Source organism: Urocitellus parryii, chromosome 4 (assembly GCF_045843805.1).
Source record: "Urocitellus parryii isolate mUroPar1 chromosome 4, mUroPar1.hap1, whole genome shotgun sequence".
NCBI classification, from domain to species: domain Eukaryota; kingdom Metazoa; phylum Chordata; class Mammalia; order Rodentia; family Sciuridae; genus Urocitellus; species Urocitellus parryii.
The window spans coordinates 184,001,015-184,024,452 of record NC_135534.1 but is presented as its reverse complement, the minus strand read 5'-3'; the positions used below and the strand labels follow the sequence as shown (position 1 = coordinate 184,024,452).

The window sequence follows — 23,438 nt, the reverse complement described above, 5'->3', positions numbered from 1 at the left end:
CAAGTTTCTAAGGAATCTCCATACTGTTTTCTAGAGTGGTTGCACCAATTTGCAGTCCCACCAGCAATGTATGAGTGTACCTTTTCCCCTACATCCTTGCCAACACTTATTGTTGCTTATATTCTTAATATTTGCCATTCTGATTGTAGTGAGATGAAATCTTAGAGTAGTTTTAAATTGTATTTCTCTTTGCTAAACATGTTGAACTTTTTTTTTCATATATTTGTTGATCAGTTGTATATCTTCTTCTGTGAAGTGCCTGCTCAGTTTCTTAGCCCATTTATTGATTGGGTTATTTGGGTTTTTTTGGGGGGGGTGTTAAGTTTTTTGAATTCTTTATATATCCTAGATATCACTGCTGTATATGAGATTGGAGTGGTAATCTTCCATTCTGTAGGCTCTCTCTTCATGTTATTGATAAGACTTCTTTAGGGCCGGGGATGTGGCTCTGCTAGGAGCCACAGCAAAGTATTATGATGCATGGCACCTTTGGTTGTAAGGTGATGCCAGCTAGCCATTGAGAAGATTTACATTCATATGGAAATTGGACTCCTGCTGTTCACCTTGGCCTGCTTTGGAACGGACTCCTGGAGAGTTCCCATTGGTTGGGGAAGGATAGTAGGAGGGTTTTCGGGGGAGGTGCTGGCCTCCTTCCGGGAGAAGTGACCCGAGTGGGTGGACCGGCTTGCTGGCCTGACGCCTATGGGGTATTGGTGGCATTTTCAAAAATAAAGTTTTGTTCCTGCTTGAGTGGCGTGATTCTGTGCCCAGCTGATTTGCGGCATGGCTCAAGTGGTAGTGTGCTCGCCTGGCATGCGCAGGGCGCTGGGTTCGATCCTCAGCACCACATAAAAATAAAATAAAGATGTTGTGTCACCGAAATCTAAAAAATAAATATTAAAAAATTCTCTCTTTCTCTCTCTCTTTAAAAAAAAAGACTTTTTAAAAGTAGTAATTCTGATGGAGGTGCTTCAGGATTTTTTAGAGTGGATTTTATAAGTAAGTTCATTTTCTTAGCCTTCTTTCACCCTGAAATTAACAATTCATTTTCTCATTGATAAAATATTTTAAAAATTCCTTCTGTTCTCTAGGTACTTTTCCAGAAATGGATCCAGAACTTTACATAAGACATAATTCATTTCCTCTTGAAACTTTCAGTTAGCACAAAATAGAAATACAGTCACTTCTCATATACACAAGTCCAGAATTGGTGGACTCAACCAAAGAGGGAAGGAGAATATTGGTAAAAATGTTGTGTCTGTACTGAATATATACAGATTTTTCCCCCCTGGACATTATTAACTAAACGATATAGTTTAACAATCATCTAAAGATGATTGAAAGCATACAAGAAGATAAGTGTAATGTTGTTTGCATTTTATATAAAGGATATGGGCTGGGTGAGATGGTAAGTACCTGTAATCCAAGCAGCTTGGGATGCTGAGACAGGAGGATCAGGAGTTCAAAACAAGCCTCAGCAAAAGTGAGGCGCTAAGCAACTCAGTGAAACCTTACCTCTAAATAAAATACAAAATAGGGCTGGGAATGTGGCTCAGCGGTCACGTGCCCCTGAATTCAATCCCTGGTACACTCCCCCTACCCCCCAAAAAAGAATTTGGCCATCTGTGAATTTTGTTATCATCTTTGTATCCTGAATCCAGTACCTTACAGATACTGTGGGTCAGCTGTCTATCAGAGTTTAATAAATAGTATGAAGAAAATACAGTAGAATATGAAGAGCAGAAAGTACTAGAGGAGATAAGAGAGACTCCTGGCTATTTCTCAATATATATTCTTTCCTTTCACCTTTTATTTTCTTTATTAAATGTTTGTATTAGTTATACAAAATAGTGGGGTTCATTTTGACACAATCATACCTGCATGTAATATAATTTTCTCCATTTTAGTTCTCAGTGCTTCCTCTTTCCTTCCCTTTTACCCTCCATTTCCTTTCCTCTACTCTGCTGGGCTTCCTTCTGTTAAATTATTTTCTTTAAAAATTGATACACATACAGGTGAAATTTTTAGATACACATCTAGTTGGAATTCACGGTGGTACACTCATATATGTATATAGCATAATTTTATCAGTTTCATTCCACATTTCTTCTACTTTCTGGTTCCTCATCCCCACCTCTCAATCTCCTTCTCCTCCTCCACTGATATTCCCTCTATTTTCATGGAACTCACTGCCCCGACCACTTTCTCCCCTTACTTTGCTCTGTATTCTGCATATGAGAGAAAACATTTGACCATTGACTGAGTTTGGCTTATTTTGCTTAGCATGATGCTCTCCATTTCCATCCATTTACCATTAAGTACCATAATTTCATTCTTCTTTATGGCTGATAAAACTCTCTTGTGTATATATACCACATTTTCTTAATCAGTTCATTTGTTGTTGGCACCTGGGCTGGTCTCATAAGTTGGCTATTGTGAATTGTGCTACTATAAACATTGATATGCCTACCTCACTGTAGTATGCTGATTTTAGTTCTGTTGGATAAATATTTAGGAATTGGATTGGTGGATCATAGGATGGTTCTATTTCTAGTCTTTTGAGGAATCTCCAAACTGCTTTCCAAAGTGATTGTACTAACTTGTAATCTCACCCACAGTGTATGAGTGTACCTTTCCTTCCACATCCTTGCCAGAATTTGTTAGTTGTATTCTTGATAATTACTATTCTAATCTAGTTCGGGATGAACTCTCAGTGTAGTTTTGTTTTGTATTTTCCTGATTGTCAGGGATGTTGAATTTTTTTTCATACATTTTTCTTCTTGGTGTAGAACATTTATTTTATTTATTTTTCCATGAAACACTCAAAGTTCAGATCTGTGGGGAATAATTTTAATCAAAGAATTGTACATTTTCTTCCCACATATCCTGCTTTGTATTAGGAAATGACATTGTGATCCATTTCACTACAAGTAAAATTATTACAAAATATTTACAGGAAAATATTAAAAATAACTCAAACACAAAAGGCAAGATGAAATAAACTGGGTTTTCAGAAATCTCTACTCCAGTGCCCACAGCACACAAGAAGAGAGTCAAAACAAATAAGTAACTAACACTCCCCTGATCACAAATTTCCAAAGAACTGGAGAAGGGGAAGAAACTGGATGAAGATGGTAGTGTGAAAGGAAATGGATGTTAGCAGCACTGCTGCAATAGCCAATCTATTCTGAGTGAAATACCCTCTTATGTGCAGTAAATTCTGAACAAGGCTATATTTTAGGATTTTCCTTGAACTGAAATTAGAAAATACCCTGACAGTGGAAGTAGCTCTTTCACCTAAATTTAATAAGAGCCTCTTGCTCCACAAACCACTGTGGTGAACAGAAGCCTGTTCTGACATCAAAAGCTGTCACAGCGGCCCTTCCATTTCTTTCATGAAAGCTTCATAAACACATCCTTAGTTTGTACTGAGATAGGGTCAGAAGGACCAGATTTGGGGGCTGCTTTGGCAAGAGGCACAGCAGAATCATCCTCTGACTTTCATTGGGGAGTCGCAGTAGCCCCTTTATTCTCCCGACATACCCTCAGTGCAGTGGGCACAAATCGAGTAATCTCTGCCTTGGGATTAGTGATCTGTAGCTTGGCACTGATGGTTGCTATGGCTTTCTTCTCAATGGTGGCTGCACTTGTATCATCTGCCTTGGGTCGCTGAATCAGGTTGGGTGGGGCACTCAACACCCCCGGATTCGGCAAGGGAGACGGTGGAAAAGCCCAGGTGGGGTAGGTTCAAGTGGAGGCACCAAAGGTGGGCACATATTGCCAGGGAGAGGAGGAGGGATGCCTGGAGGTGCAGGGGGAGGTACCCTTGGTGGGGGTCCCCGAGGAGGAGGGCCAGGAGGCAGACCTGGAGGTGGACCTGGGGGAGGGCCAGGGGGTCGGCCTGGTGGTGGTCCTTGAGGTAAAAGTCATGGTAAAGGCCCTTGGAGTCCTAGCATTCCAGGAGGTCTCAAAAATGGAGGAACCCCTGGGGGTGGTCCAGGAGGTTGTAAAGGTGGAGCAGGTGGTGGTCCAAGAGGAGGTGGTCCTGGCATGAGAGGTGCTTGTATCTGAGAAGGAGGAACAGACTGCGGGGGAGCCTGCTACTATGAAGAAGCAATAGAGGGGTCATCAGAATGAGGATCCTCTTTATGCTGTTTTTGTGGTTGTTTTTCTGCTTCAGAATCATCAGAATCATCTCCATCATCATCCTTTGAAAATTTCTCTACTTCCCGTCCTTCCTTTGGGATTTCCTGACCCGCCATTCAAAGCATCATGGCTTGAAGAGGAGTCAGCTCCTTCATGTTCTTCTTTTTCTTCCTTGATTTTCCAGGCATATCTTCAAATCGTACACTCAGACCTGACATTTTTTCCTTCATTATTGTCTCTCTCACTATCATCACGGTGCACAAATTCATCCCCCTCACTTTCTCCATCTGATCTGTCAGTGTCACTGTCATCACTGCTGTCATCGGCTTATCCTGATCCATGTCCTCAGGATAGCCATCATCTTCACTAGTACTGGACACATCATCATCATGCCCCATTGAGCAAGTTCTGGACTATACAACATGTCTTCATCTCGCCTACGAGGGGGAAGATCTAGAGCAAAGCCCACTTTGCTTTGGGGAGGAGGTGGACCAGGTAGAGGGCTGGGAGGTTTTCTGCCAGGGGGCAAACGTGGAACACCATGTCCAAGAAGAGGAAGGATAGAAACTGCATGAGTTGGGGTTCCATAGGCTGAGGTCTTCTTTAGGATGGAGGGTGGCTGGGCACCAGGAAGTGGAATGTCCTGGATCAAGATGTTAGAAGGAGCATGTGGCATATCTGGCAAAGTAATACTCTCTACTTCCACATGCTGAGCATTCTTGACAGCATCAAAATATTGGCTAAGTTGAGCCCTCTTCTGTTCATATTCTACTTCTAGCTTTCTCAATTCTTTGTAAATATCTGGATTCTCTTTTTCATAAAGTCGCAGAATACGTTGAAAAGTTTCACGCAGCTTTTTACATTTGTCTTTCAGTACTTTCTCATTTAACTGTGGTTGTTGCACTGGGTTAAACTCCATTTCATCCAATTTCTCCATGTCCTGGATAATTTGTTTGGGATCTTTCATCTTCAAAACTGCAGCTGTACCATCATGCGCTGTTTTTTGTTCTTTTTAAATTCTCTCTTCCAGGCTTCCCTTCAGGCTTGGTCTGTAGGGTTCATAAATTTTCCACTTTTGGTGGATGATGTTGATCTCCGTCCCATGTTGACAATATGTATGGTTCACTTATTCACTTAAAAAAAAGAAACAGTACTGCTGGGCTCCCAGGACTGCAAGAAGCAGGGAGGGGGCGATTCTGAGCCCTTTTCACTTCGTAGGGGCCTTCACCTCCTTTTTTTGCATACATTTTTGTTGGACATTTGTATTTCTTCTTTTGTGAAATGCCAGTTCTTTTGCTCATTCATCATTTTTTGTTTTGTTTTTTAGTTCTTTGTATAGTTTGAATCTTTTCTTAAATGAGTAATTGAACCCTTAGTTTGGTGTGGTCATGTGATAGTCCTGGCTAGTGAGAAATATCAGTGCATTAATGACCTGTAAGTGGTCTAGAGGTATGGGGGAAGAAGGAAGGTGTTGTTTCCTTTTTCATTTCTTCCTCATTTCTGCTTGCTGAAATGTGGATGTAGTGGCTTGGTCTTTGGTCTATGAGGTAGAAGGCACATGCTCTTGAAAGTGGAATAAGGGGCGAAGCTTAGGTTTCTGATGCCCTGGAGAACTCTACTAGGAGCTCTGACTGCCCTTCTCTGGATTTGTTTTATATGAGAAATCATCTGCTAGGAAAATGCAAGGAACTGGAGTACATCATGTTAAGTGAAATAAGCCAGTTGCATAAAGACAAGTATTGCATGTTTTCTCTCATATTTGAAAACTAAAACAACAACAAAAACAAAAACAAAAAAAAGATGTCCTCAGAGTAGAAGAGGGGCTATTAGGGAAAAAATCAGAATAAGTGGGTAAGAGGTAGTAGGAGAGAGGGGAGAAGGAGAGGGTAGAAGAGAGGACAGTCCTGATCAAGGTACTGTATATCCAAGTAAGGAAATGCCACAGTGAGACCCAGTACAATTAACATGTATTAATAATAATAAAAATAAATCATCTTCTATATGACTATAATCTAAATAAATAGGAGGAGGCTATTTTTCTGTCTCCTTCTCTGTCTCTGTGTATGTTTCTGTCTCTGTCTGATTTTGTTTGTATTGTTTTCCTTACTTCTGACATTCATTTTATTTATTTATTTTTTTGTGGTACCAGGGATCAAACTCAAGGTGTCGCACATGCTAGGCAAGCTCTCTGCCAATGAGTTAGATCCCCAGCTCTACTTCTGACATTAATCACCAAATTCTTTGCCAAAAGCATAAATTTCCTTTCAATATGATTAATCAGTTTATCAGTGTCAACATCTCAGGTCTCCTAGTTCCTCGCGCAGGTGTCAGCTTCTTGTTCTCTAAGAGGGTCCACAGGGATTCTGGGATGTCCTTTCACTGGCACTACTGGGAATCTCATTTACCTTGTGCTGGACCTTTGTTTCTAGGATATTGGAATTTTTTTAACTTATAATTTTAGGAAAAGGAGATGAAACTTTACAGAGTTGTATCTCTAAAATAATAATAATAATAATAATAATAATAATAATAATACATTACCAACCCCCTTATAGTTTCATTGGGTATAAATTCTATATTGAAAATCATTTTTCCTCATATTTATGAAGGCAATGTATATTGTATTATAAGTTGTGGTGACAAATTCATGTCATTTTGCTTCCTAATTCTTTGTATATGATTTGTTCCTCATTCTGTAAGCTATTATGATTTTTTCTTTGTCCAGATCAGAATTTCACAATCATGTTCTTCAGAATAGGATTTTTTTAAAATCCATCATTCCTTATATAATAGATGCTCTCAATCTGTAAATCTTTTTTTAAAAATATTTTTAAATTTCTTTTTAGTTTTCGGCAGACACAACATCTTTGTATGTGGTGCTGAGGATCGAACCCGGGCTGCACGCATGCCAGACGAACGCGCTACCGCTTGAGCCACATCCCCAGCCCTCAATCTGTAAATCTTAAATTCTGAAAAACTTATTTTCTTTTTTGGATCTTGGATTCCCCCCTGCCTTGTCTCTGGAATTTCTGATATTCAAACACTAGGTTGTTACTTGATCCTCTATTTTTTTTTCCTTTTTTAAAAAAATTGCATGTGGAGGGGTTGGAGTTGTAGTTCAGTGGTGGAGAGGCATGATTCTTGGCACCACATATAAATAAATAAAGTAAATAAAGGCCAATTAACAACTAAAATTTTTTTAAAAAAATTGTGTGTGTGAGTGTGTGTGTGTGTGTGTGTGTGTGTGTGTGTGTGTATTTTGGGAGTGATAAATGTCCCACGTTTTTCCTTCTAGTTTATTTGCAAAAATTTTAAACCTCTAGTCTCATAATATTTATTTTCAGTAGTTTATTTTTTTAACTTCTTTCTCTAGAATGTCTCTTTTTTTCCCTATTTTGACTGTCATCAGAAATATTATCCTAATTTTGTTTCATGGATTCAATATCTCTTTCTTACTGAGTCATTGTGAATGCTTGTGTTCCTGCCATTATTAGAAATAGGAGATATTGCCAGCAACTTAGAAGTTCAATTCTGGTCAGTTCTCTTTTCTGGTCAATTCTCCCTACCACACCCTACCTGAATTTTGAATTAATCATTACATTGATTTTCCTTAAAATTCAAATTCATAGGTATATAACTTTGAACATTATATTATTTTGTTTATCTTAGATTGTTCTTCAAATCTAATCAGACTGTTTTTATTATTTTGTTGCATGATTCTTTATTTTAACTTTAGGCTTTTGAAAATTGTGCACATTAATGCAGTTGCAGTAATTCATTTACTTTTCTGTTGCATTGTAATTTATTACATACCTATTAAAGTATGAATATACCTTATTTTTTTGCATGTTTGATGATTATGTACACAGCTATTTGAATGTCTTTGTAGTTCTTTCCTGCTTTCACCAGAAGTATTTCTCTAGAGTAGGTATTCCTAATCTTTTCTTGTGTCATAAAACCCTTTGTCAAACTTGTGAGCCTATGCATATCTAGGTTTCTAAGTATATGGCAAATGCATAGGTTACAAAGAAAACAAATACTTAGAAAAAGTTGAACTAGAATAATTAAAATATAACAGCAAAATTTTCAAGAAGAAATGGACATGTATCTTTATCAGGGCACTAAATAAAAAGATCTAGTGGTGGGTGTAAGAGATATAATTTTAAATTATGATGAGCCTAAAAATGTTGTTGTATTTGCAGGACCTGTTAATGAAGTTTGACAATATCTATGATTTTATTTACTAAGAAAGAAGTTCTGCTAATAATATTATGGTTTATTACCTCCCTTTATTAACAAAGGAAATGCTTCATTTCAATTAGAAGTAAGTGACAATAAATACACAACCATTAACTATGCAAGTTACTAGATCTAGAGAGTCCTCAATAGACTCCCTTTGGCTCTGTGTGTACTAGAGATTACAAACTACTGCTCTAGAATACATACCTTGCAGTGGAAATCCTGGGTCATAAATTATATTCACATTAATCTTTACCAAGTAGTGACAAAATATTTTAGAAATTTATACTCTTAATAGCAGTGTATGAGGTTTATCTGACTAATTTTTTATTTTTGCCAATTTGGTCTTATAAGTGTGAAGATACATTTTTACACCTGTTACTATAAATAGGTATGAATTGCAAAATGGTGTAAATTATAAGGTGGTGCAGGGTGTAGTCTACTTGATGATGTTCCTGCTTGGTTTCATCCAAAGGCTGGACTTATACAACTGTATAGAAGGAAGCAGGAGAGTGGATTCAATCCTTGCCCAACTGAGTAGGTGGGCAGCAGCCACAGTTCAACTCTAGGTGTTTATGTTCTAGAGCTATATCCCTAGGTAAGTACTTTCTTGTTTTTAGTGTTATGTAGTCAGTAGATGGAGACATAGACCAACCCTTCCTTCATTAGGCTTTTGAGCATGTGTATCTATTTTTGGTGTATGTGTGTATATGTTTGTGTCTTTTAATTTTCCTTGATATAAGCTACAGATATTGACTGGGGATTTTACTTTCAGGTGTGTGTGTGTGTGTGTGTGTGTGTGTGTAATGCTAGATTATATTAAAAAACTGCAGTAAAGTTAGAAGTTGCATTATTATTAACAGTAATTGGTATTAAAAAAATAAAATCTTACATTCACTTTTCCTTATAGAATCTTACTCGAATCACTAGATATTTGTTAGGTAACTGTTGTGTGTTGAATTTTGAATTAAATGTTTTTGGGAGGAAAATAAAACTAGCCACTGCATCCCTCCTCTTCTTTTTAAAAATGTATTTTACTAGTGTACTGTAATTATACATAGCAGTGGGGTTCATTGTGACATATTCAGAAATGTACGTTACATCATTTGCTCCAATACATTTCCTAGTGCTCCTTCCAAACCCCTTAATCCTTGCTTTACTTTTCAGGTCTTCCTTCATTTATTTACAGATATTTTTACATAAAAGTGGAATTCATTGTGATGTATTCATACATGTATCCCTGTTCTTGAGTTTGTCAACAAGTCTTGGTATGTCTTTGTCAGTTTCTTTGTTGCTATTATTAGAATAAGTGATAGAAAAATTTAAATATTGAATTGTAAAATTTCTAATGTCTTTATTAATACAACAAAGTATTTTTATTACTAAAACATGCATTGAATGGATATGCATTATATCATTTTTAAATATTAAAAATGAATTAACTTTCTTTAGGTTTTGCTTTGGAAAGTGAATTTTAGTGCCAATGACATTTTAAAACCTGTTATCAATAAATGCAAACATTTTCCAAGTATGGCTTTGCAAATCTTTTGCTTTGAATAATCTGTGACTAGATCTTTTGTTATTTTTTTTTAGATTTTTATTTAATTAAATATGGCTTGTTTCTTTCCTAGGTATAAGTTGAGATTCCTTCTATCTTTATGCACTTGTACACAGCCTGGAACATTTTTTCATGAACACCCCCAAAACACCTGTATCCAGTACTCTCCAAAGTATTTATTTCTCTTTACCTCCACAAGTTGTCCTAGGTACCTAATAGCTGAGAAATTAATTTTTTTATTCTTGTTTCTTTTTTTTTTAAATTGTACCAGGGTTTGAACTCAGGGGCATTTGACCACTAAGCCACATCCCCAGCCAAGTTTTGTATTTTATTTAGAGATAGAGTCTCACTGAGTTGCTTAGTGCCTTACTTTTGCCGAGGTTGTCTTTGAACTCTAAGTTCTTCCTGCCTTAGCGTCCCAAACCACTGGGATTATAAGCGTGTGCCACCGCACCTGGGCTAGTAATTCAATTTTTAACTTCTTTTAGCTTCTCTTGGCCCTCTTGAACGCTTTTACATTTTTATAATTTGTTCTGTTTTACCTAGTCTCAATATTGTGTTGAGGAATGGAGCATCAATTCATGTGCTTGTGGGACTCATTAGGTGTTTAAGGATACTGCCTGAGATGTGTCCATACACTCTATGATCTAAGTTCAGATGTTCTTCTATCTCTTATGAAGGTTGACACACATAATTTGTGGAAAATCAGAACGCTTTAGATAAAAATTTTGACTGAAAAACATTTCAAATTATGTTTTCAAAGTAGTGTAATAGGGCTCTTAACAGTAGGCTTCATATTCAAAATGAATTTCTTCACATATCTGGACAATTATTGTTAAAAATAACTTTCCTAGTTCATATATGAATACATGATCAGTATAACTCCTTATCATATACAACCACAAGAATGGGAAGTTATACTCCATATATGTGTAATATGTCAAAATGCACTCTACTGTCATGTATATTTTAAAAGAACAAATAAATTAAAAAGAGAAAAAATATATATTTCCCAATTTTCCTATTCCTTTAGAGGTTTTGGAGGCTTCGCTCACTTAGCATAAATTAAAAACCAAAAAGAAGGAAAGTTAAAGTCATAACTTTAAAGGCTACTTCGGTATAATTCCTGTTTTATACCCCTTTTAATTGGAAATCAGTTGTTTCTAAGCCTTTGTTTCTTGGAAAGAAGTATTTCTGACAATCCATGTTATAGAGGCTCTTTCATAATTACCTGTTTAACATGTGCTGAGCCCTCATTTGATTGGTTAATCCTCTGACCTATTTAGCTGCCCTTCTCATTTTTTAACAGTGGTTGTAATAAAAATATATTTTATAAGCATATATTTCTGTTCCCTTTTCTTTCAGAGAATATCACTTATACCTATCTCACAGATGAGAAAATTAGATTCTATTATACATAATATTTTATAGATCTGTTAACGAATCTTTTACTTAATCCCTTCATACTCTTGTTCATTTCACTTTGTGATGTTGATGTTTATATCTTACAGATTTAACCCACAAACAGCAAACAAGCTCAAAGATATTAAGTAGCTTGCCAGGGACAGCCAAATAGTTTAGAATTGGCTTAGGCATTTTCATTGTGCTCCTATAATTTAGTGCTTGAGTGTGTGAGCTGGTTCTTATTTATTTCTTCCCCTTTTCTGTTAAGTGATCTTGTATATTTATTTTGTAAATAATGTTTTAATGAGAAACTTCATAGATATATTCTTGGCAACACTGATGTAAGTAGAATTACTTTGTCAATTTCTGTTCATAGCTTCTATTCATATTTCCATAGGCAGTGAAGAGAATTTCCTCTTTCTTCACATTTTTGCCAATTCTTGTAAGACTTTCATATTTGCACACCAGAGGGGTTAGAAATGTCTTATTGGTATAATATCTATTTCTCGGATTTCTTGTGATCAAGCATCTTTTCTTTTTTTTTTTAGATTTATTTATTTATTTTTTTAAATGTTGGTTGTTCAAAACATTACATAGTTCTTGATATATCATATTTCACATTTTGATTCAAGCGGGTTATGAACTCCCATTTTACCCCGTATACAGCTTGCAGAATCACATCAGTTACACTTCATTGCTTTACATATTGATATACTCATGTCTGTTGTATTCTGCTGCCTTTCCTATCCTCTACTATCCCCCGATCAAGCATCTTTTCACGCATTTATAGGCCATATTATTTTCCTTTTTGTTGATGTCCCTGTTTATATTCTTCTCCCACATTCGTTTTTCTGGTCATGTTTTTCATATTGATTTGAATGGGATTTTTTGTTTTTAATGTTCTGAAGTTTGGTAGGTCAGCTTAGTAGTAGAGCATATGCTTAAGATGCGTAAGGCCTTGAGGTCAGTCTCCAGCACTGAAAATTAACAAACAACAAAACAAAAAAATATGGATTCTAATATCTACGTGTTATTGATCTAGGCTTTTATTTGTGGTTATTATTTAAATTTTTTAGGAGTTTATTTTGCCATATAAAAGTTTCTAAATTTATTAGTCTTTTATATTTTCTGCTTCTTTTTGGCCCTATTATGTTATACTTTTACATTTCTTGTGTATGAAGATGCTTTAATATTTTCTACCAGATGTACAGTTTTGCTTTCAATCCTTAAATATTTAATCTGTCTTACTCTTACTGTGGTCACAGTGTAATGTATAGATTTAATTTGATTTTTTTCAATATTAGTAGGCCATTATTAAAGCAAAAGTTATTAAATAGTTGATCATTCCTTACTGATTTGTAATGTCAACTTAAATCAAATACCATTAGTTTAGGATACAAAATTCCACCTAAACGCAGATTATTTCTGCTAGCTGTAGTCTATTACATTGTTATATTCGTGTTGAACTGTGCCAGAGGTAAGAAACCAGAATTACTGTTGCTTTTTATCCATCTTGTCTTTGGCAGAGTATATATTCATTTATTATTACAACATTGTCTTGGCTATTCCTGATTGATCCTACTTCACAGTCAATTATTTGTAAACAATTACTTGTTAAACTTAAGAAATTAAAAATATCTCAAGTATATTTTGATTGAAATTTTGTTAATTGAATGTAGAGAAAATTGGGATGAATTTGCATATTTATTTTTGAGTTTCTTTACCCAGCTTATGAGAGGTTTTGTGTAGTGTTTTTTAATGAAAATTAATATTTTTCTTCAAAAATTCTTTGTGAAGTTTTGTTCAGGGGCACTTTATACTTTTTGTAAGTTTTTGGTTTTGATATCCTTTCTTTCTCCTCCACCCCTCCCCTCATCTTTTCTTTCGCACCCCATCCTACCCCATGGTACTGGATTTTGAAACCAGGGGTGCTCTACCCATGAGCTTTATCCCCAACCCTTTTATTTTTTTACCTTGAGACACTGAGGCAGACCTTGAACTTGTGAAGCTGCCTTAGCCTCCTGAGTAGTTGGGATTATAGGAATATACCACTGTGCTCAGCTTCCTCATATGCTCTCCAAGTATGTTCTCTAACCATTTGTAAGTGTTACATAATTACTACTGAATTTTATACATTGATACTTGTGCTTGGCAGCCATGCCAGAGACTCTTGTGAGTTTAAATTTTTTCTTTTTACAGATTTTTATTTTCTGACTTTCTATGTAGACAGACTTATTTTCAGGCAGTAATGACAGTTTTGTTTCTGTCTTTCCAGTCTTCACACTTCCTGTCACTTCCTTTCTTCTTCTTGCCCTTCCTTATTTTCTTCCTTGTGTCCTCCCTATCATTCTATTTTTCATTTTTTCTCTCCATTTTTCCTTCTTTCACTTACTCTCCTCATCCTATTTTACCCTCCTCATCTCCCTTTCTCTATGGTGCAGTAGGACCTCTGCAACGTTGAATATGGGATGTAAAAACAGGCATCCTCATCTTGTTTGGAACTTTAAAACATTTTGTTAATTGTAAGTTTTCGTTATCTTTTATGAGGTTATTAAGGAAATCTTCTCTTTCTAGTTTGCTAAGTTATTTACCTTTTACAATTATGAATGAATAGGGAATGTTATCAAAATATTTTTCTGCGTTTACTGAAATTATCATTTGTTTTTAATTCTTCAATTAATATTATAGTGAATTGTGCTGTTGTATTTTTTAAAGTTAAGATTTCCCTGCATCTTGGGAGAAACCCTGTTTTATTGTTAGGTATTGTTGATGTGAATTTATAATGTGTGTTACATTGTAACCATGGATTGTGGTTTGAATGTCTTTGGTAATCATTGAAACTTGTTTTCTTTCTTAATGTATCCTCAATTTCATAAACATTTTATTGCATTTTAAAACATTTTCTACTATGCAAGCACATTCCCTACCCCCACCTCCCACACACAATTGCCCTAACTTTTAAAGATGGATATACAAGGGCCTTAAAATGTTCACATTTAACCTCTCTTATCATCTTTCATATTGTGTCTATTCTTTTTTACCTTGTTTTTAAGTACATCTTTCATTTCTTTCTTTCTCTTACAAAACTAGTGACAGTGTAGATATGTATTTAGTAATTTTTTTGTTTACTGTATTTTCATTTCTTTAAGCTAAGGAATTTTTTGTTGCTAGTATTGTCTGGGTGGTAAAAATCTTTTTTATTTTTTCCCTAAAAATGTCTTTATTTTGCCTTCTCTCATGCAAGTTTAATTTGATATAGAATTCCCAGTTTTCAGTTATTTGTTTGGATAATCTAAAGAAATTATTCCATTGACCTGAAGCCCTGTGTTTATTGCTGACTTTTTTTTTGTTATTTTGAAGCATCTCAGAAAATAAATGCTGCTATATGATATTAAGATATGATAATATCATTCATTATTAAGAGCAAACTGAGTTTCAGTTATAAAGAGCTGGAATAGTATTCTATGTGGGAAGCATCATGACTTTCTTAGACCAATTTCCAGGTTTCCTTTTAGGCATTTATTTTTACTATTACATTTTGCTTATTTATAAACATGCTTATACACTTGTATTTACTTTTTAAAAGTGAATTACTTAGTTGTAAGCATTATGTAATCATTGTTACATATTATAAAAATGATGAACTGAAACCACCTTTCATAAGTTTAGATTTTAAAATTTAAATGAGCCTGCAAAATTTTACTACAAACCTAGACTGCATTGCACATACAAAAAACCAGAAAGGTGTCTTCTTCAGACAGAATCTTATTCTAGGTGTTATCATTTTACTCTTTATGTTGCAAAGCTAAAAAGTCAATTCTATATTTCATAACTTGGCATCTTAAACATCTTAAAGAATAGATGTAAGGTAAATACCAATGTCATAATATACATATCAAAACATTATGTAGTTTTGTACACATTATATATTTATACATAATCATTCTATGACTTCACTATTGTAATAAGACAGCTAGTTTAAGAACATAATAAAATTTCCTAGCCTTGTTCATAGCTAGAAAATATAGGTCACTCTCTTGAGATCTGTTTTGCTTTATGAATCTTACATAATTAATTTGGTATTTGCCAGGGGTTGTTTGTTTGCTTTTTTGTTCCCGAATATCATTCCACTGTATGAGAGAGTACAAGACATTAAGATACCTAAATCTTCATGAATTTCTCACAAAGACATCATTCCTTCTGAACCCAGAGCATAAAATTTATACTCAGTAGGCCTTTCATCACCAATATCATTAGTATTCATTATGTAGAGTAGTCTCATTTCCCATTTTATATAATGATATAGAGTACAGCCTATATATTAACACCTGTGTTCTGTAATCACCCAAATTATTATTATAATATAACCACTGTCCATTTATGTTAGCCTCACCCAATAGTAACTCATATTTAAAATAATTTTTGTCACCTATCTTGTGTGAGAATGTAAGTAGCATGGGATAGAAATAATTCAGCTAGCTTATATATTAATTGCTTGAAATAAACTTCAACTTATTTTTTATAGAGGTTCCAAGTCAGAAAAAACTCTGGGAAATGTGATCTTGTAACTTTATTGTTTTAAGGGTAGCAGTGTTACAAGGTGTATAGGCAAATGTCTTGTGTAAACATCAAAATTTCTTGGCCTTAATTGTATTGAAAATGTATACTTAAAAAGTAAATACTGTAGGAAGAGCCAACTTTAAAGCCAACCGCTAAAGTCTATACAGTCTGATATGCCTGGGGAATCATTAGTTCTGTCAGAAATAACCAAAGACACATGAATGACCACCATCAAACTTCCATCATTTCAAAGAAATTTATTGTTTTCTCTTTTTCTTATTATCTTACAATTTGATTCTAGTAAATCATCTGATCTCCTTCTTTTCTTCACTTTTCTTCTCCCATTGTGCTCATTCCCCTAGGATTAGTGACTAAAACCCTGACAAGAGTTCAGTATAGGAAATTAAGTTTCATAGGGACCACTAAAATTTATTTTTAATTTCTCTTTTGTAAAAGTTGTAAATAATCCATTAAAAAGTTTTCCCTTTTAAAATAGTAGAAATTCTTCTTAAACTAAGTTTAAAAGAATTTATAATGATATCATTTAGGATCCAAATTCTGTCCTTGTGTCATCATGGATACCAAATTCATTCAAAGGTGTATTCCTGACAGATTAATGATATATTTTTTTGGTTACCGTATTATGAAAATTTGAAACATAAACAAAAACTGAAAAAATATTTGTTAAACATTATATACCCATCAACTTACATCTGCCATCAATATTTTACCAGATTTTCTTATATCATGCTGTGTATTTATCCATCTGTGTATCCCTCCATTAATTCAAGTAATTTTTTGAGTGTATTTCTAACTATAGATATCATTGTACTTTTCTTTAAATAACTTAGCATGTTTATTATTAACTAGAGTTTAATATTAGTTTTTCATTTAATCAATTGTATTCAACAAATATGAATGTAACAACATTCTGACAAATGCATGCCTGTTTCACTGAAATGCATATCAAGTTATAGAATATTAACATAACCTCAGAAAAGTTCCCTCATGCCCCAGCCCAGTTGATACCTGAAATCACCCCTCCCCCACAATGACAGCCACTATTCTGATTTTAAAAATACCATTGATAGTTTTTATTTGTTCTATGGGCTAAATATGTACTATTCTAAAAACAACACTCTGTCTGCTGTGCAAAGAATGAATTGTGGGAGAACAAAAGTGGAGTTGTGGACAACAAAAGTCTGTAAAGGGATTTGGGAAGCCTTTGCATTAGCATAGGTGAGACCATGTGGCTTGGAATAGTATGGTAGCAATGGAGGTGATCACAGTATATTGTGGTAGTGGGTTGGATGGGCATTCCTGTGTGGTGTTATACGTCCCGAGATGAGCAAGACTTGAGGAGTAGTTTGAGGATAGGAGAATCCATTGATTCTGTTTTGGACTGGTTATATTTAAAATACCTATTATGCTAGATCTCAGGGCTGAGGCACACATTGTTCTTCATATAAATGTCTTTTTCTTTTGGTTATTGTCAGTTATAATACACTCTATAACTAGCTCAGTGATTAGATGTACTTGTAAATGGATTAGGTAGACTAAGCCAACCTGTTATCAATTTTATGATGACCAGAATTAAAAACAAAAACAAAACCAATACATGTAAAACAGGATATGTTAGTTTAACCAGGATTTTTGCTATAGTAGTTGTATTACATTTATCACAGTCATACTTCCCATATTCTGTGTTAATGAAATTCCCTTAAGTGAATAAATTTCATAAAAAAGACACTATATAATGATACAGTTAATGTATTCATCGAAGCCCGCTTTGTTAATAATTGTGGGATTTCAAGACCAGACAAGTTGGAGGCTTTTCTCCTAGTAAAATTTCAATGAATAGCAGGTTTATCATGAAGAGAATATAAATCTTAACCAGATAAATATACCAAAAACTAAACAGTTTGCTATAGAAATTTAATAGTGGAAGAAGAAATAAGAGTTGTGCTAGGATTTTTAAGAAGTCTTTTAAGTCAGAGGAGATAGTTTTGAGAGGCAGTTTGAGTTTTTATAGGTAGATTACAGGGAGGGCAATTTTAGTGTAAGTGAATGGCAATTGTAGGGATTATTTAAGCAATGGCAAATATCCTTATTTACCTATAGCATAAGAAAGACAGTCACATTTATTCAACACACATTCACAATAAATGCCTGTTTTTTTTCTGGATAACAAGGTCTTTTAAATAAATATTACTTTCATATCTTGCCTTTAAGAAATTCAGGGGCTATTAGAAGAGATAGTTGTATATGTGTACAAGTATGAGGAATGTGCATGTTTCATTGCATGACATTAAAAAGTACTGAATAAAATATTTTGCATTTTTTAATTCAATCATAACACTCCCCACCACCCCGAGCTAGGTATGAAATTCAACATTTTAGTTTATGGGAAATATAGAATCTAATAAATAAAAGTTCATAATTCTAGTTAACTGTAGTTCATAATCATTTCTTCTTGACTTCTAAGCCCTTCCTCCACCTGTGCTACACTGAATAACTATAAAACATAAAACAAGAAATGTAATGGAGGCAAATTATAAAACCTATGTTAGAATAGAAGAGAAAGAAATAATTTCTTCTTGGAAAAGTTGATAGAGTGGTAAAAAGATAACATCTGTGAAGTGTGGCAAAAAAGCTAAGTTTATGTTGATAAATAATATAGTAAAATAAAACTTCTCAAGAATTTTAACATCTTTCAACCCAGAATTTAAGGGTTAAATTGCTCAATTCTTTTAAAATCCATGATTCTCTAATTTTTTTTTCTCTCAGGGGGCACACTATTTTAAATAAAAAAACTATCCTTATTAAGGAAGAATGGAATGGAAAAAGAAAAGGTGGAAACTGTAAGAAGACTGGTCTTAGTAAATGGTGGAAATAGATGCTCCAGATCAGCTGTGAGCTGAAATACAAGGGGATTTTAAAAAATATTGCCGTAGTATTGGAGCTTATAAGAAACTCAAATAAAGGATGTTAAAAGTAATTTGGATTGCTGGATTCCAATCATGGTTCTTCCTTTGTTAAGAATGAATCATGTAGATCCTAGTTTTAGAAGGGCTGTGATGATTATCCTAATATTCATAATGTGAGGCAGGCAATGGGTTGTATATTTCTTTATTGGATCTTTTTTGAGAGTGGACAAATCCTAAGTGTGCAGCTTGATATATTTTCAAACAGAACTCATCATTCAGGTTCTTATAGATTGGACTTACAGATATTTTAAAATCATTAAGGCCCAATTTCCTGGTGATTAAGCACTGTTCTTTTTAAAATGAATAGACACTATCAACCTGGTAGCAGGAAAGTGATAAAGAGGAAAATAGACTTGAGAGGGGCCCTGGGCATGGCTAAGAGATAACAAAACCAGTGATGTTTAATATTTTTCTTTTTCTTGCTGTATCATCAATCTTATTTTTCAGTCTAAAGAAAGATGTTAAATATTGTGATCTTTAGAATTGGGTATTTAGGATAGTTATGTCTATTATTTGTGGGCAAAATATACTGTTGAGAGTTTAAAAACAGAGAGGCATATCGGATTACCCACAGGAATGGTAGTAAAGTTTAGAATAATAATCTGGGATCAATGAAAATCAGAATGTAGGAAAAAGTAAACACTGCTTAGAAATTATTGGGGAGGTGACTAGAGTATTTACCTGCATGAAGAATTAAAAGTATATGATTATAAATTAGTTAATGAAAGAAAAAGGAAGACCGCTGAGTGCTGGAGAATTTGGGACTACTTAAATTATATATACCCATAATTTTTTGCTTCAAAAATATATATGGAGAGGTGAGAAAATAATGCATTAGTTACAACTGTTTGATTCTAAGTAATTAATAATCTAATTTAAAGTTAGTTTTTAATAGAAAGGTGATTTAGTTACTCATATAACCAAAAGAACATTTGTGAATTTGATTTTAGACACAGCTTGATCAAGGAGTTAAAGTAACTGCATCGGACATCCTCTCCCCCTCCTTCTCACAACTCTGATTTTTCATTTAGACTTTCTCCATGTATGGGCAAAGATTGGCTCCAGAAGCATTCTCTCCATGTTTAACAACTCTAGCCCGAAGTGTTCCCTTTTTTTTCTCCTATAGGGACAATAACCTTGGATTGAGTTTGATTAGCCTGACTTGGCTCACTTGAAATGCTGAATGAATCACTGTGGCAAGAAGGATTTTGTTTTTAATTGACTAGGCCAATGTTCAGTTCTTTCCACTATTTACAAAGGATTGGATCAGCCCTGTCTAGAAGCACATAAACTTAAATGGATGGACCGTTGACTCATCAAAAGAAGGATACTTTTACCAGAAGAGACTGTGCAAGACAAAAAAAAAAAATACACACACACACACACACACACATATGTTCAATTTAAAATGATTGAGAAAGGAGACTAAGAGGACAAAGGAAGAGAAAAGTAAATAGATGACAGAGGGAGGAGAGGAAGGACAAAAGGGAGAAGGAAAAGGAGCAGAGAGATTGAAAAATAAGGAAGAAAGAAAAATAGGAGAGATGAGATACCAGAAGGCAGAGAGGATAAGACTCATATGATAGAAAGGTGTATAGGGACTAATTAGAGGAGACGTGTACATACAGAGTCTGCAAACAAGACAATATTCAGAAGCTTTATATGAGCATTCCATGTTGAAAAGAACGGAGTCGTATGTATGGCCTTACAAGAAGACTTTTTCTGTGACTATAATACACCTGATCTGATCCTGTGTTGACAGAATCACGTTTCAAGGCCTTTCATACTTTTGTTAGATGCAAGTGTCTTTTCAAAATTTTCTTCAGAGCCTCTTTTACTTCCTTATTCCTCAGGCTATAGATGATGGGATTCAACATTGGGGTTATCACTCCATAAGACAGTCCAATGATTTCATCAGATACTTTGGTGTTCTTTGACTTGGGTTTCATGTACATAAAAAGGGCTGACCCATAGAATAAGATCACCACAGTCAGGTGGGCTGAACAGGTAGAAAAGGCTTTTTTTCTCCCCTCAGCAGAATTAATTTTTAGGATGGAAGAGAGAATGAAAATATAGGACACAAAAATTAACAGCAGAGGAATCACCAATAAAACAACACTTGCCACTGTCAGAATAAGCACATTCATTGATATATCTGAGCACACAAGTTTTAGAAGAGCCAGGATCTCACAGGTAAGATGATCAATAACATTGTTACCACAGAAAGGCAACACCATTGTCATGACTGTTTGCACTAAGGAGTTCATGCAGCCTATGGCCCAGGACCACGCAGCCAAGTGCATGTATAACACCTTGTTCATGATGATGGGGTACCTCAGTGGGTTGTGGATGGCTACATACCTGTCATAGGCCATCACAGCCAGGAGGATACATTCAGTGCAGCCCAAGCCAAGGGAGATAACCATCTGCAGAGCACATCCAAGAAAGGAGATGGATTTTATTTCTGACATAAATATAATAAGCATTTGGGGAATAGTTGATGATGTGTAACAGATGTCTAAGAATGAGAGATTTCCAAGAAAGAAGTACATGGGAGTATGGAGGCAAGGATCCAGAATGCTGATGATAATGAGGAGACTGTTTCCTAGTAGGATAATCTTGTACATGATGAGGCAGAGCACAAAGAGAAAATTCTGGAGTTCTGGGTATTGAGAAAGCCCCACCAGAAGGAATTCAGTCACTGCAGAATAATTCCCCATCTTCATGTGTCCTTGTCATCTACAGAGTTCATATGAGGACATGAATCAGGAAAATCTGACTTTTTGATGTAGATATATCTAATCATTTCTCTTCCATTATTATTATTATTATTTTTAGTTTTATAAAATGTCCTGGAATCAGCAGGGATAGTATATTAATTTTGCTAATGAAGAAAGAGGCACTGAAAGATAGGTAATACTACCTAGCTTCACACAGCAGCATAGATTTGGAATTGTGCTGAGACGTTCTAGGCTTGTGATTACATATAATCTTAGGACAAACTACATTCAAATCTGTACATAAAAATCACCTTATTAACAAAAATTTTGAAATGAAACCATTCTAATAAAGCTCATTCTAATTTAAAGTACCATGTAAATTTTTTATTCAATGCCAATTATCTTCACTATGATCCATTTTAAGTTACCTAACTATTTTTGAGTTTCAACTAATTAAGCTCCTAGTCTCAGCTAGAAAAATGAGGGATGTTATTAATTCTTTGGTAGACTTTTGTGAGAATTAAATAAGATAACATCTATTAGGTGGCAGGAACAGTAGACAGGTTCAACATGTCATCTAAACCTACCTATATGTGAGAATATAATAAAGTATATAAATATATAATATTATTAAATATACATTTCTATATTCATAAGTGTCAAAACCCACAATTTTTAAGTGTACTCGATTGGCTCAGAAGGAAAAAGTTAATAAAAATGAGTTTTGAAGTTGAGAATCATAATTGATGAACATAAATATTTTCTGATCTATGAGATAGGTAATCAATTAAGATTCTGAGACTAATTGAAGTTTGGTTTCTAGGAACTTGTAGGCACAAAAGAGACTGGGATGCCATTATGTAGAGGTTTTCTTTTCTATTTGTGAAGGAGATACCAGAGATTCCCAGGGGCACTTAACCACTGAGCCACATCCCCAAACCTTATTATTTTTTATTTTGTACAGGGCCTTGATAATTGCTAAGGCTGGCTTTGAACTTGTGACTTTCCTGCCTCATCCTCTTGAGCTACTGGGATTACAGGTGTGCACCACTGCACCCAACTATGCACAGATTTTTTTAGGGCCTATAATTCACCCTCCTTCAATTTAAGTCACCAAACATTACCTTTCCTCCTAACTTTTACACATTTTCAGTCAATCTAAATTCTCCATTCTTTTTTCTCTGCCATTTAGTTGCATATTTTATGTTTTTCAGGCATATTCCTATTATTTCATAAATTCTTATTAATATATTATTTCATTTCTTTATATTTGATGCTTTGGAATGCATCTCTGTATCTTCCACATTTAAAAAAAAATTTTGGCCATGAAACTTCCATAAGTGGCTAAACTGATATTGGCTAAATTTTATTGAGCACTTTGTTTTAAGCATATTACATTAATGTAAGCACACTGAATTTATTAACTGATTTAAACTTCAGGACAACTCTGTAATACAGATACTATTTTAAAGTCCCATTTGATGTGGAGCAAACAAAGACACAAAAATTGAAGTAACTTTCACAAGGCCATGGATATAATAGATGATAAAACTAGAATTGAATATTTGAGTCTTGATTCTTGAGTCAGCTCCCTTAACTACAAGATCAGCCTATAAGTCACAGATTCCTATACTGATTAAAAGCATCAGAAAACTATTAGAAAAATGTGTTATAAAAGAATCATCACAGTTTCTTTTATTTCTGACCTTAAGTGTTGGACAGAAAGCTCTGAAGACTGGAACATAGCCTCCTTAATTTTCTACATGTAGGAAAAAATTTCACAATTATGAGGATTAGCATTATCAGGAATAATGCATGAGAACC

General features: G+C 34.6%; 1 protein-coding gene and 1 pseudogene across 1 annotated transcript; both read right to left on the bottom strand.

Moving 5' to 3' along the window:
- Window positions 1-3,370: 3,370 nt before the first annotated feature.
- LOC113175732 (WW domain-binding protein 11 pseudogene) lies at window positions 3,371-5,250 on the bottom strand (annotated as a pseudogene).
- Window positions 5,251-20,675: 15,425 nt separating this feature from the next.
- On the bottom strand, window positions 20,676-21,620 carry LOC113175506 (olfactory receptor 13D1-like). The gene has a single exon (XM_026379778.2). The coding sequence runs from the start codon at window positions 21,618-21,620 to the stop codon at window positions 20,676-20,678; it is 945 nt and encodes a 314-aa protein (XP_026235563.2).
- Between the last annotated feature and the right edge of the window lie 1,818 nt (window positions 21,621-23,438).

Excerpts from the sequence above, each read along its gene's own strand:
- LOC113175506 (XM_026379778.2), bottom strand. The coding sequence starts at position 21,620 with ATGAAGATGGGGAATTATTCTGCAGTGACTGAATTCCTTCTGGTGGGG.